Source organism: Trypanosoma conorhini (assembly GCF_003719485.1).
Source record: "Trypanosoma conorhini strain 025E chromosome Unknown Tco_14.4_contig_00057, whole genome shotgun sequence".
NCBI lineage: Eukaryota > Euglenozoa > Kinetoplastea > Trypanosomatida > Trypanosomatidae > Trypanosoma > Trypanosoma conorhini.
In genome coordinates, this window is record NW_021704139.1 from 29755 (window position 1) to 39220 (window position 9466).

Here is a 9466-nt window from a genome sequence, read left to right on the forward strand (position 1 = left end):
TCTAGTTATCTCTCTCTCTCTCTATGTGTGTGTGTGTGTGCGTCTGATTTATATTCCGGCGCAGCCATTTGGTCGGTCGCCGTTTCTTTCCCTCTCAATTTGCGTATGCGTATGCGTGTGTGTGTGTGTGTGTGTGTGTGTGTGTGTTTGATTCACCTGCTTGTTTGTTTTTATTCTCTACTACACAACGACACTAACTCCGCAACTTTGTTTGCCTTATGTTTCGCTTCTATGTTCTCGTTGTTGTTGTTGTTGTTGTTGTTTTGTTTCTTTGGTTTTTACTTCGCGCCTTCTTCCTCTCTGTGAAATATCCTTTTTCTCCTCACCGGTTACTTTTCCGGCGCCTCTTTCGCGCCCTGCGCCGGGGGCCGGCAGGCGTCGTCCGTGCCGAGGAGGCGGAGATTCTCCCCGGCCGCCGCCTCCGTTGCGGAAGGCGGAGGCGCGGGAGACACATTTCTGCCTCTCTGCGCCCGTGTGTTTGTGTGTGTGTGTGCCGGCGGCTTTTATTTTCTCTTCTCCTTCTTTTCTTCTGCTGTGTGAATCCCTCCCACGCCCCTGCTGCCCGCGCACCTCTCTTGCCTCGCCTCCCTCGCCCCGGGGACAGCCGCCATGCATCTGCCCACCGCCGCCCCCGCGTGCCACTCGCTCTCTCTCTCTCTCTCTCTTTCTGCGGTGAATGGGGGCGGAGACGCAAAGCAACCCGCACGACAGAAAAGGGAAGAAAAAAAAAGAAAACGGTAGGCGGAGGAGGAGGAGGGGAAGTTCGTCCTCGTTCCGTGGGGGGACCGTTAAACACATCCAATGAGGTGGACGAGTCTCGTCGTTAGGCAGCAGAGCCAGCTGCAGTGGATGCTGCGCCGCCACTGTAGGCCTAGTAGTTGTTGTGGTGTTGTGAGTAGGCGTTTTATTGCCGTTGGCGATGGGGCACGGCTTGGCGCAGCCGCTGGCAACGGCGGCGTGTCCGCGCAATGGTTGCTGCATCCAATTCGCGGGCGGTGGCGCCACTTCCTCGCCCAGCGGTTTCCGCGGAAGTGTTTGACTGTCGTAACGAGCGCCCTACTCCTCTTTGCTGGCTACGTTTCGCTCTGCATAGTGGTGGAGCGGCAGATGGAGGCGTCTGTGCGGCAGCTTTTCCAGTCGCACGAGGAGTACCCGCTTGAGGAGTGGTCGAAGGTGGAGCCCACGCTGCGTGAGGGCGACGTGGTGTTGCTCATGGGCACCGGCATCACGAGCTGGAAGATCACCACGGCGCAGTTTGTGTACAGCCTCATGCGCCCCGCCGCCCTGCGGTTCTCACACGTGTCGGTGGTGGTGGAGCCGGCGCAGCTTGAGCGCTGGCCGTCGCCGCGCTTTGCCCCCGCCAGCAGCACCGCCGTGGAGGCGTCGAAGGGCGGCGGGCAGTGGCTCCCGTCTGGCAGGATTTCCGACATGCTGCAGAGGGAGCGCTCCATGCGGCAGCGAAAACAAAAACGCGGGGCCATTTTGCTGGAGGCGGTGGACAACCTTGACATCAACGCCCCCGACGTGGATGGGAAGGTGCGTCACGAGTGCGTGCAGCTGGTGGAGGCGAAGCACCGCCTCTTTGGGCGCGAGGGGGAGCGCTGGTGCTACAACCGCGTCGCCGTGCGACGACTGAAAGGGTTTGAATGGACGCCGCAGCGAAAGCGTCTCCTGCGCAGCTTCATCAACGAAAATGTCGGCCGCCCGATGGACAAGAACCCGCTGATGATTTTAAGCTTCATTCACCCCAAGCTGTACGCGTGGACGGGGGGGCGGCAGGGGGGGACGGAGATCAGCTGCAGCGAGCTAATCGTCGACCTCTACAAGTACTGCGGGATCATCCAGAAGCGAGTGCGGATGGTCCCGGTGACGGACGGCGCCGCGAACGCCGACGGCGACGTTGTGGTAAACCCCGACGGCAGTCTTAGCCGCCCTCAGTGGTACTTCAACCGTCCGAGCATACAGACGGCCCCATTTCACTTTGCGGAAGGCATGGAGGTTGATGTGCTGGACTTTGCGGAGGGTGTATCGCTGGGTCCAGAGGTGCGCATGAGTCTTCCTGGCGGGGAGGCGCAGGCGCATTGAGGGAGTAGCGGCAAAGCAGCGTGAATGAGGGCGATTTGCACGCGGCACCTGTGAGTTCTTTTTCCTAACTATATGTGCTCGCCGCAGCTAACGCCTTACGGCATGCCGTTCCTTTCCAGTCTTGTGGCTTTGTTGGTTGCGTGCATGCACCCTTGCGTGGACGGAAGGAGAAGGGGATAAAAGTGGGGGCAGAGGGAGCCGCTGCCGCCGGCGTCCGTGTGCGTGCGGGGGCCGGGGATAACTGTGGCTCAATCCGTCCCCACTTCTTCCCGCCCCTTCCTGCTGCGTACACCCCCTCCCCCCAAACACTGCACGCTCTACGCAGTTTATTTGCGCGTAGCTTATCGTGTCTCCCGGGCCCTGTCGCTTCTTCGCGCCCGCCCGCACACCCGCACGTCATGCGGGGAACCTGCGCCGAATAAGGGCCCCGCGGGCCGCAAAGCAACAAAAGAAAAAAAGAAAATAAAAGTGGGCTTTACTCTCTCTCTCTCTCCCTCTCTATGTGTGTCTTTATCTCGCGGTGTTGTTTGGCTGGAGGGGCCGGAGGCGTGCGGGGGCGACGCTGTCCGCTGCGACACAGGCGCGCCGGGCAGCACGAGGCGGGGGCAGGCGGACGGCGGGCAGGCGCAGCAGCGGCGGGGGAGAACTGGGGGGGAGGAGGGTGGGGGGCGTCGTGCGGGAAGAATAAGTTAAAAGCCTAAAGGAGGAAGCGGTGGACAGGGGGCGAAGGAACCGCGGCAAAGCGACGGCCTCGCCATCATGGCGAGGACCGGCGCAGACGAAGACCGTCGCCCCGGAGGGTTTCCCCCGGGCCGCCCTTGTAACTGCCGCCGCCATTAATTGAGACGTAGTGAATCCCCTTGCTGCCTCTCATGTCGTCACACACCTCTCCCGCAGCGGCTGAAGGGGGCGCAACTGCGACGCCGCAGCAGCTGCAGCTCAGGCGGTGGGGAGGAGGAGGAGGATGGAGTTGGGGCGTGGGTGCGCCGGAGCATTGCGGCAATGGTCATGCCGGTGCGTTGACGTGCACGCGTGTATGAAGTCCGCTCCCACCGACTCCTTCACCGATCTTGCTGCACCTGCGCACGGGCCTCCAGGGATGGATGTGTTGCAGTGTTGTCTCTCGCAATATTATCTGCCTGTTTTTCTTTTTCTTTGTTTCATGGCTGCAGTGAAGCTTCTGCTGTAAAACGCACACACACACACGGAAAAAGGAAAAAAAAAGGGCGGGGTGGTGATGTCTACCGTGACGACGCAGGCGTTCAGTCTCAAGACGCGCCAGGCCGTCGATGAGGACGCGCTGCTCACCGAAGAGGACCGCGTCGTCAAGGAGGCCACGAAAGGGGAGGACTGCACAACGCGGCGACGCGCCTGCAAGAACTGCAGCTGCGGGCGGGCGGAGTTGGAGAGGAAAATGCAGGCGGAGGGAAAGTCGCTGGAGATGCCTGAGATGCCTACCGGTGGCTGCGGCAACTGCGCGAAGGGAGACGCGTTCCGCTGCGCCACGTGCCCCTTCCTCGGCCAGCCGGCGTTTGACAACACGAGCGACGGTAAAGTGAAGCTCAACCTGACGGACGACATCTGACCACGGCAGGGAATGAACGCGCACACACGCAGACGGCCTGAACAGCGGGAGAGGGGAGTAGGCATAAGTAAACGGGGAGGAGGCGACGACGACGGCGGCGATGTCGGGCACACTGAAGAGCAGTTCGGTGATATTTACGTCTTGGTGGTAGTGGGGCGGGGGGTTCCATCGCCCGCATTGCCGCATGCCGCCGCTGCACTGCCCACCAACACCGCCCTCCTCCTCCTCCTCCTCCTCCTCATCGGCGGCGGCGTCCGGCCTCCGCCCCTCTGGCAGTCGGGAAGAAGACGGAAAGGCATGCGCGCGGTGCGGACACGCGGGGTGCGACGGCGCTGGCGCCCCGGCGAGGATGAGGGATGTGCGAGTCCCCCATCCCCCCCTTCCAACCCGCGTTGGATTGTTTATATAGTCGTTTATTGTTTGTTTGTTTGTTTTTTTAATGCAGATGTGCCGCTGACCCCGCGGACCGCAAAGTGTTTTGGCTTTGCTTTGTTTGGTGCCTCTTGACGGCACGCTGCCCCCGCAGGGAGGGGGCGTGCGGTCGCACTTCAGGCCGCCGCCGCCGCCCACCACCACCACCAAGCACTCCTGCCCGTTGCTGCTGCTTTTTCTTGTTCTTCTTCCGCCCCATCCCCTTCGTCGCCCTCGGCAGCAGAGCCACGCGTAATCATCTCTAGGGGTCTCCCAGCCGATTGCAAACAACGCGGCAGGGAGAGCGTTAATAATAATAAGAAATAAGGGAAAGAGAGACACTGCGTTATTCGTTTAGTTACTTGTGGTTGTTTGCTCGCTTAAACCAGAAAGAAAAAAACACATTATTACTGCTGGTGTCATTCTTTCTGTCCGAGGCCCGAAAAAGAAATGCGTCGCGTGCTGCTTTCCCGCAACCGCGTGGACTTCGTCGCAACGCTCCTCCGGCAGGGGCGGCTTGCGGATCTCTTAATGCTGCAGCATTTCTCGTCGCAGCGGCCGCAGGAACCTTCTGCGGGCAACGCAGCTGAGGAGAGCAGCGGCGGCGGCGACGGGGCCAAGCTGTCGGTGGCTGGGGGCGCACGTCGGGCGTTGTTGGCGAAGACTGAGGCTGTACGGGCCAGGGCAATGACGCAGCCCTGCATGGGCTGGCTGGCGGACGCCTACGGGGCGGGGGAGTGGTGCGCCCTCTCGGGGGCGCAGGACACGGTGCGGGCTGTAGTGGGCGCCAGCGACCCCGCCCGTGCCAAGTTGCGTGGGACGTTCCTCGCACTGGGGCAGGCGGGCAGCTCCCCGGTGTCTGTGCGGCTTGCCGCGTCGAGGGAGAGCGGGGAGGCCTTACTGTTGACCTTGCCGCTGGAGCAGCCCGGGGAGAGGGTGCGCAGCAGCGTCGTTGGCGTTGGGATCCGCGCCGTGACGCTGAACGAGGCAGAGGCCTCGGTCGTGTCGGACACCGCCGCCGCGGTGGACGCCTTCGCCGCCGAGCAGAACCTTCTCTCGGCCGCGGTGTGCAGCGGCATCCTCGGCAAGCTGGAGGAAATTTGTGCCCTGCATGCCACCCACACGGTGCGCTACGATGGCCTGTTAGTCCGCAACCCGGCGGTGCAGAAGCGACTCTCGCAGCTGGCGTGCGCGCGCTTCAGTCTGGAGGCGCTGAGTTCGTTCGTCGCCACCGTCGCCGTGGAGGAGCCCCTGCCGCTGGTGGAGTCCGTCGCGCTCCGCATGCACGCGAAGCACGCGCTCTCCGCGGGGATAAGGCACGCGCGCGAAGTCATTCACGGCACGGCGATGCTGAAGGCCACCCCACACCGCTCGAAGCCGGAGCGCCTCATAGACTACCCCTACGCGAGGGAGCTGTTTGAGGCGGAGCTCGATGTCATTGCGAGCCTTGGCGGCTCCTGCGAGGCGGCGTCGCGGCGGTACTTCACGCCGCTGCTGGCGCAGTCGGAGGCGCAGGTGACGATGGGCGTGCAGAGCTCAATGGCCGCGCTGCTCGTCGGGGGTGGCGGAGTGAGTGTCAATTTGGCCGCACCGCACGTGAACCTGCGCGTGAGCGCCGTCGCCCTCGAGGAGGACATCACCACGCTGCTGCAACGCATTCAGCAGCAGGAAAAACGCGAGGACCCGCTGTTTGTGAAGGCCATGGCGCAGTACTCGGCGGAGGTCTTTGCGAACACGGCCGTTGTCTACCGCACCACAGCCTCCCTCACGCGCGAGGAGGACGCCGCCCCACGCGAGTGGCTGCTCACGCAGGCCTTTTGTGCCGACTCCCGTGTGCGTCGTGCGACGATTATCCGTGACTGGGAACTCTCGATGGCGGCGCGCAGGGCCGTCGGCAAGGCGTCTGACCTCAGCGGCTGCACAACGCACCCTGTAGAGCTCATGAACGCCGAGCCCACTCGGAAGTCGCAGGCGCCCCCGAAAGCTGCCGCGGGGCGCGCGACGCAAGCGGCGAGCGCCAGTTAGCGAGGAGAGTGGCGGATGAAAGGCGCCGACGCTGGGCGCGGCAACGCCCGGCGGGGGAGGGCCGCGAGCGGAGTAGCAGGGCGGGTGTGGCCGCGGTGTCCCCTCACACAGCCTGCCTTGGTGTGAGGAGCGGACCCAGTGGCCACACTCCACGACTACTAACACTAGCATCACATTTCAAAATAATGCCTTGCGGCGTGGAGGGAAACAAATGAGAGAAGGAGGCAGAGGAGGGAAAGAAAAAAGACTAACTCTTTATGTGTGTGTGTGTGAGGGAGAGAGAGAGAGAGTTGGTGGGGAAAGGGGACTGGTGTCGTTCTGAAGGATCTCGTCTCTGTGTCTGCAGGTGCGCCTCTGCTGCGGCCGAACGGCTTTGCTGCTTCACCACTACTGCAGGCGAGGAGGGTGGGGAGGAAATACGAAGAAGAAAAATAGGAGGGAGGGGAAGGTGTCATGTGCGAGGCTCAGCGCGAGAGACGTGGGCAAACAGCGACATCGTCGGCGTCGGCGTCGTCCAGCGACAGCGGTGGCAGGCGATACACCGCGGCAGAGGAGCTCGCCGCGCAGATCGTTGACTGCGCGAGTCTCCTGACGTGCATGAACGCCGAGGAGGCCGTGGGGTCCATCAGGCCGCTCTCTCCGAGGAGCCGTGCCGTGACGGCGTGCGTCTCGTGGCGCACGGCAGCGCCAGCGCCAGGCGACGTGCGGTCCGTGGATGTGCGCTTCAGTTACGCGGAGGCCTTTACATGCCTCCCAAAGTCCGGCGGCGACTGCGCCTACGAGTCGCTGATGGCGTTGTTGGTGGCAAACGGCTGTGGAGTCGCCGCGGCGGCATGAAAGACAACGGGAGGGCCGCAGCGGTGCCAACGAGGACCAAAAGAAGAAACAATAATACACGAGACACGTCTGTGCGCGTGTGTGGCAGGAGGGGGCGGCCTTGGCGTCCCCTCCTTCTTTCCACCGCCGAGAAGAAGCAGGACAAGAACTCCGGCGTGAGTGCTGCAGTTGTTTGTTTTTTCTTTTGTTTGTTTTTATTTGTCCCTCTCTCTCTCTCCCTCTCTTTACTTCCCTGGGGGGTCTGTGGCGGCGTAGGTGTGTAGGTACCCCGGTGAGGCGGTTTTTTTTTTTTTTGGCGTGCGGCGGATGGTCGCTCTTCTCGCGTACGTGCTCGTGCTTGCGGTCGCCGCCCTCCTGACGTTCCAGCTGTTCGGCAGCAAAAGCGGCGGCAGGGCGGCGGGGGCCCGCGGCTGCGGCCTTGACTTCTTCTACCCGGCGGGGCGCCGGGGGCGCAAGCGGCCGCTGGACCCGTTTCTCTCCGCCGTGGACGCGCCGCAGGCGGAGATGCTGTCGTTTCTGCAGGAGACGTGCTGCGCGCTTCCCGCGCGGGCGGAGTCGGTGCGCATCCTGGCGGGCCCCACAAACTTCTTCGAGGAGCTGCAGAAACGCGTGCAGGCGGCCAGCAGCAGCATCGTCATGTCCGCCCTCTACATCGGCGACGGCCCACTCTCGCGGCAGTTCGTCGCGTGCCTCGAGCGCAAAGTCGCGGAGGTGGCACAGGTGGGACGGCCGTTTGACATTTGCCTCCTCCTCGACTACAACCGCATGCACGACCGCCACAACCTCCTCACGCTGAAGCGGCTGCTCACCCTCGCCCACACCACCAGCGGCGGCGCCGCTCTCGACAACAGGGGGCTTGTGCGAGTGCGACTCTTCCTCTTCCAGGCGCCTTGTCGTTGGAACCGCCTGTTTGCGCCCTTCGGCCGGGCGAAGGAGGCGCTTGGAGTGCAGCACACGAAGATCTTCTGCTTTGACGGCCGCGACACCATCTTGACCGGCGCGAACCTCTCCGACGACTACTTCTCCACGCGTATGGACCGCTACGTGGTGGTTGAGGACAACGCCCGGATCGCCGCCTGGTTCTCCGACCTCGTCCAGACACTCTGTCGCCTGTCGCACCGCGTCGTGTGTCGAATGGAGTTTGCCAGCGGGTGTCACAACAACACTAGCGCGAAGAAGGACAATAATGCTAAACATAATCGTAGTCATAGTAGTAGTAATAGCAGCAATGGTGGCGGTGGCGGGATGGACGGCGACGGCCACGGGGTGTGCGGGCGGGGCGGCGGCTCCACGCTGCACAAGAAGAGCGACCTCGTTATTCTCCCCAACGCCGCGGGCCTCGATCCCTCGTCACAGAGCGCCGCCTTCAGCGTGCACGCCAAGCAGTTGCTAGCGGAGTTTGCCGCCAGGGCCGTTGCGGCCGCGGAGGCCCTCCCGCCGGGGGAGGAATACGACACCTTCCTTTTCCCCACGGTGCAGTGGGCGCGTGCGAACGTCTTCCACGACTCTCTCGTTGTGCAGCAACTGCTCCACAAGGCCCCGGCGTCGACGCGGGTCTACCTCACCTCCCCCTACCTCAACCTCTACGCCCAGTTCGTGGACGAGGTGCTGGGGGGTGAAAACCGGTACGACTTCATCACGGCAAGCGTCACCACGAACGGGTGGCGCGGGGCGAAGGGCTTCGCGGGGTACATCCCGTACTTTTACCTGCAGCTGGAGCGGGCCTTTTACTACCTGACGCGGGAGTACGGCTGCTCCGACAGGGTGCGGGTGCGGGAGTTCGGCGTCGCTGGGTTGACGTTTCACGCGAAGGGCGTGTGGTTCGTCGAGCGGGCGGAGGAGGGCGACGGCGACGGCGCGTGTGAGGCGGCGGGGAAAGGCGTAAAGGCGCCGTACCTCGTCGCCTACGGGAGCACGAACTACGGCTACCGCTCCGTGCAGAAGGACGTGGAGGCGGAGGTGTTCCTCTTCACGGCGAACGGCGCCCTTCGCGAGGCCCTCCGCGAGGAACTTTTGTTCCTTCTGAGGCAGTCGACTCTCGTGACGGAAGAGCGCTTTGTGCGCGGGGCGCAGGGCCGCTTCCAGCCGGTGGTCTCGCTGCTCGCGCAGATGGGGCAGGACTTCCTCTGAGCGGCGGCCGGGTGGGGGGCGCCCGGAGACGCATAAATAAAAAACGAAAATCATCAGGCAGGACGGTGTGCGTGTCTTCTTTTTTGTTTTGTTTGTTTTTGTCTTTTTGTTTTCTTTTCCTGCGTGCGTGTTTTAGCCGCTTCCGCGCCCCTGCCGTCTCTCGCAGCACCACAAGCGAAGGGGGGCAGAAGTTGGAGCCGCCCAAAGCACACAAAACAAGGCGAGGAGGAAAACAAAACAAAAAACGCACAGGCAATCAAAGCAACAAAAGAAGGGGGAAAAGGGCACAAGACATCATATATATATATATAGAGAGAGAGAGGCTCCACTCTTTGGAAACGTAGTTTCCTCTTTTGTTTTTCCTTTTGGCTCTGCGATGCAGGAGGCCGCGCC

The 9466-nt window shown here is 62.6% G+C and overlaps 5 protein-coding genes across 5 annotated transcripts, besides 16 other annotated features; all 5 read left to right on the plus strand.

Annotated features, from left to right (window-relative positions):
• The first annotated feature begins 24 nt into the window (after window positions 1-24).
• Window positions 25-46: a microsatellite.
• Window positions 47-115: 69 nt separating this feature from the next.
• Window positions 116-147: a microsatellite.
• A 92-nt stretch (window positions 148-239) lies between these two features.
• Window positions 240-268: a microsatellite.
• Window positions 269-472: 204 nt separating this feature from the next.
• Window positions 473-493: a microsatellite.
• Window positions 494-500: 7 nt separating this feature from the next.
• Window positions 501-534: a microsatellite.
• Window positions 535-641: 107 nt separating this feature from the next.
• Window positions 642-669: a microsatellite.
• A 40-nt stretch (window positions 670-709) lies between these two features.
• Window positions 710-735: a microsatellite.
• A 66-nt stretch (window positions 736-801) lies between these two features.
• Window positions 802-2085, plus strand: Tco025E_01660 (uncharacterized protein; the record flags this gene model as incomplete). The annotated part of the gene is made up of 1 exon (XM_029368597.1): window positions 802-2085. The coding sequence occupies one exon, from the start codon at window positions 802-804 to the stop codon at window positions 2083-2085; it is 1284 nt and encodes a 427-aa protein (XP_029231402.1).
• Window positions 2086-2563: 478 nt separating this feature from the next.
• Window positions 2564-2602: a microsatellite.
• A 424-nt stretch (window positions 2603-3026) lies between these two features.
• Window positions 3027-3055: a microsatellite.
• Window positions 3056-3322: 267 nt separating this feature from the next.
• Window positions 3323-3670, plus strand: Tco025E_01661 (uncharacterized protein; the record flags this gene model as incomplete). The annotated part of the gene is made up of 1 exon (XM_029368598.1): window positions 3323-3670. The coding sequence occupies one exon, from the start codon at window positions 3323-3325 to the stop codon at window positions 3668-3670; it is 348 nt and encodes a 115-aa protein (XP_029231403.1).
• A 215-nt stretch (window positions 3671-3885) lies between these two features.
• Window positions 3886-3910: a microsatellite.
• A 151-nt stretch (window positions 3911-4061) lies between these two features.
• Window positions 4062-4108: a microsatellite.
• Window positions 4109-4531: 423 nt separating this feature from the next.
• Tco025E_01662 (oxidoreductase) lies at window positions 4532-6106 on the plus strand (the record flags this gene model as incomplete). The annotated part of the gene is made up of 1 exon (XM_029368599.1): window positions 4532-6106. The coding sequence occupies one exon, from the start codon at window positions 4532-4534 to the stop codon at window positions 6104-6106; it is 1575 nt and encodes a 524-aa protein (XP_029231404.1).
• Window positions 6107-6377: 271 nt separating this feature from the next.
• Window positions 6378-6396: a microsatellite.
• Window positions 6397-6411: a sequence feature (G-rich).
• A 148-nt stretch (window positions 6412-6559) lies between these two features.
• Window positions 6560-6943, plus strand: Tco025E_01663 (uncharacterized protein; the record flags this gene model as incomplete). The annotated part of the gene is made up of 1 exon (XM_029368600.1): window positions 6560-6943. The coding sequence occupies one exon, from the start codon at window positions 6560-6562 to the stop codon at window positions 6941-6943; it is 384 nt and encodes a 127-aa protein (XP_029231405.1).
• Window positions 6944-7111: 168 nt separating this feature from the next.
• Window positions 7112-7143: a microsatellite.
• A 1-nt stretch (window position 7144) lies between these two features.
• Window positions 7145-7167: a microsatellite.
• Window positions 7168-7249: 82 nt separating this feature from the next.
• Tco025E_01664 (putative phosphatidylglycerophosphate synthase) lies at window positions 7250-9073 on the plus strand (the record flags this gene model as incomplete). Its single annotated transcript, XM_029368601.1, has 1 exon — window positions 7250-9073. The coding sequence occupies one exon, from the start codon at window positions 7250-7252 to the stop codon at window positions 9071-9073; it is 1824 nt and encodes a 607-aa protein (XP_029231406.1).
• Window positions 9074-9149: 76 nt separating this feature from the next.
• Window positions 9150-9191: a microsatellite.
• The last annotated feature ends 275 nt before the right edge of the window (window positions 9192-9466 follow it).